This window comes from Merops nubicus, unplaced genomic scaffold, assembly GCF_000691845.1.
Source record: "Merops nubicus isolate BGI_N331 unplaced genomic scaffold, ASM69184v1 scaffold49837, whole genome shotgun sequence".
NCBI classification, from domain to species: Eukaryota; Metazoa; Chordata; class Aves; order Coraciiformes; family Meropidae; genus Merops; species Merops nubicus.
In genome coordinates, this window is record NW_008619280.1 from 1 (window position 1) to 3,259 (window position 3,259).

The following is a 3,259-nucleotide window of genomic DNA, read 5'->3' on the forward strand; positions in this document are numbered from 1 at the left end:
GGCTCCGGGTCCCCGGTGTCAGTGCCGCCGGGAGAAGCGGCCCGTGAACGATAGAGGTGCAAGCAGCCCGCAGCTGGCGGGTCGGGCCGCGGGCTCCGCGCGGGCCAGTCCTCTCCTCGAACGCTGCCCGGAGCTGCTTTGCAGGGGGCGGGAGCTCTGCTCTGCCGCCCGTCAGCTGCTGAAACCGTGGCCAAGCCAAGCCAACAGTGCTTCACGGGGACTCGCAGTAACAGCCGCGTCTCTTCTGCTGCTTAATCCCCGTCGTACTGGGCGCAGACATCGCGTTCTGTAACCACAGTTGAGATGACAGGCGAGGGCGCTCCGTGTTTTCCACAACCGGCCCTGAGCCACTAACGAGTCTTCACAAACACATCAGTCTCTGCGCACAACCTGTTTGCACTCTGCCTGGAAGACCAAAGCCTCCCCAGCAAGGGTAACTGCAGCAGCACTTCATTGTGCTAGAGACAGGAGTTGATGGAGGCGTTTTCAAATGTCCGTTAATCTCCTTTTATTTACTGAAATTTACTTGGCTTGTTTTCTAATTAAGTCAAATGCTGAAGTGTATAGAATTGTGATTAAAAACCATGCTGAAAGGGTTATAAATATAACCCATAGAGGCATGAATATGAATAATTTATAAATTGATATAATAGATAAACAAGGATTAATTTTTTCCCTTTAATGATTACACTTGTAGGCTAGTTTATTCATTTAATCCTTTTAATTCTGTATTTAGTAGAGCAAAGAAAAATAAACCAGCATTCTCGGGGTGTTTTTCAGCATAACTGCTTGTGTGTGGTACCCCTGGGGTGACCCAGATGTTTTTCAGAGTTGAAGCTGGAGGATGTGAGGCCCCAGGCAAGGCTGGGCATGCGGTCGGGCCGGGGCTGCGGGGAGGGAACCGTAGGAATAGCTGGGCCAGTTGTGGTTCAAATCCCCCAAGGAATTCCTTTTTCAAACAAGCGGCTTGGAAACCTTGCTGCATCTCCGCTCTCAGGCTGGTGGCCTAATCCTCAGGGGTGTGGAAACGAGCTCAGGCTTTCTGAAGGAACTAGTGTGAGCTAAGTGCCCCCGCTGTCCCTTCCCTGGCATTTGTAGCCGCTCCTTTGTCCCCGCAGGTCCCGAGCGGCGCGAGGGGAGCGAGCCCCGGTGTCCTTGAGCTGAGGCCACCCCCCAGCGCGACACCCCCTGCGGAGCAGAAGGAGCGAGGCGGTTCCCGGGGCAGCCTCGCGGCACCATGGCTCTCCAGGTAGGGAATTCTGCGTCTGGCGAGACACAGGCGCAAGGGGTGGGGTGTGGGGGGGTGCCCTGTCCTCTGTGCAATGTCGTGTTGGAAACGGCAGAATTTCTGCAGCACAAGGAGTATTACTGTAAAATCAAGGTTCCTTGCAGCACGGGAAATTTGCCTAAGCCTTTGGAGGTGAAATAATGCATTACTTTTCACGAGTGGAGGCTGAGAGACATGCTGCTTATTTTGAAATATTTGTAGGTTGTGTAATTTTTTTGAACCTTAGTTGTTTAAGCGTGCACGAGTTATTTTTCTTTATGTGTGCATTGAGTTTTTTAGGACAGGATTACATCGTGGAAGGTAAGTACATGTTTATTTTTTTAGCATATGGCTAGTTATTAGAAGCTATAAAAGGAGGAGGGAAGCTTCTAATGCTGATGCGGTGGTATATGTGCATTTGGGAAGCATGAATAATTTTAAAGGAGGTTGTGCCTATTTTTTTAGGGGGTGTGTGCAAGTTTGGAGTGCTGCGTTTTGATGGGTTTGTGTTTGTGGTAGGAAAGCTTCTGCCTTCTACATTCTGGCTAGGGAGAGCTTCCTTCTACCTTCTCTCTTCATAGATTTAAATACTCCTTTAAGGGAATTATCTTCATTGCTGGCTTTTAACGTCCTACGTTTGTAGCAAACTATGAATACTTCCCTTGTATTGCCCGTGTCGTGATGGATTATTCTGTTTTTCTTCATTAGGCTGTCTGTTATCCCTTTCACTTCAATATTTGCAAGCCCTTTTATCCCAGTCTCATTATAATGGTTGGTTAGTGTGTGCCTTTTGCAGTGAGAGAGCAGAATAATATTCTGACCTAGATGCAGAGACTGTGTTGCCAGTAGCTCAGCAATTTTCTTCTAAGCTGCAATTATGTCCAGTGGAACAGAGGTTTCATTGTCTTGTTTTACAGCTAAGAGGAAGAATCCTCTTTCTCCAGTGGGTCTGAACTGCCAAATCCCCAACATAACAGCACCTTTGTTTTATTAGTGACCACTGAAATGATAGTTTGCGTTATTCTGCCTTGAATTCACTCTAGAAAATAAATGTATTAGCCTGAGGATTAAGCAGCGAGCCACAAATCACTATTAAAAGAGCTGAGTGCAGTAGGGTATGACATTCTATTGCTGTTTATAGTTATGCTTTCACATAAAAATCAGTGGCTGAAATATTGCTGTATCCTACACATTCTGCATTAGACATTATGGAGGTTTTCTATCCACTGTTGCTTTAGTTGACAGCTGCCATCCATATCCATAAAAATGTACCAAGTCAAGGTGTATGGGAATGAGGAAAAAATGAATAAAATAATGTTTCCATCAGGAAGGCTGTAAAAGATCTGTAAGTTTTGCAAACATAAAATATTCTGCTGTAAATGAAGAATTAATTCAAGATTTTTTTCTTTGCAGAAAGGGAGTATTTGATAATAGTCTAATGATTTGTGCATTTATCTTTAATGCATGTGTGTTGCTTATATTTATGTCTGTATACACACTTAAGCTTTTAATTTGAGGAGTTACAGGGGATTTTGTCAGCACATGGAAATTGTATTTTTATACGCTGCTCCTAAGCATGTTGTGTAAGCAAGAAAATCCTAAACAACAGTCTGTGCACAGTGATTCACTAGAGGGACATGAAGAAAAAAATGTGTCGTATTTAAATTTCATTTCTGCATGTTTCTTGCTATGTAAGATATGCATTTGCATATTTTAAGAACTATACCTTGTCATACCTGCCTATAGATCCAAATAGAATGGAAGTATATGAAGATAAGAAGATTATTAACTTAATGGTTTCCTTTATTGATTTATTTTTTATGAGTTATAGATTCATAGAAACATTAAGGCTGGAAAAGACCTCTAACATGATCAAGTCCAACACTACCATGACCACTAAACCATGCCCTGAAGTGCCACATCTGCACCGTTTTTGAACACCTCCAAGGATGGTGACTCCCTGGGCAGCCTGTCCCAATGCACTACACTCTT

The 3,259-nt window shown here is 44.4% G+C and overlaps 1 protein-coding gene across 1 annotated transcript in view; it reads left to right on the forward strand.

Moving 5' to 3' along the window:
• The first annotated feature begins 1,237 nt into the window (after nucleotides 1–1,237).
• The window catches only part of ACBD7 (acyl-CoA binding domain containing 7), a 9,282-nt gene continuing 7,260 nt past the window's right edge, over nucleotides 1,238–3,259 (forward strand). The window contains exon 1 of the mRNA XM_008943711.1: nucleotides 1,238–1,249. Coding sequence (XP_008941959.1) covers nucleotides 1,238–1,249 — 12 coding nt within the window. The remainder of the gene's footprint in view (nucleotides 1,250–3,259) is intronic.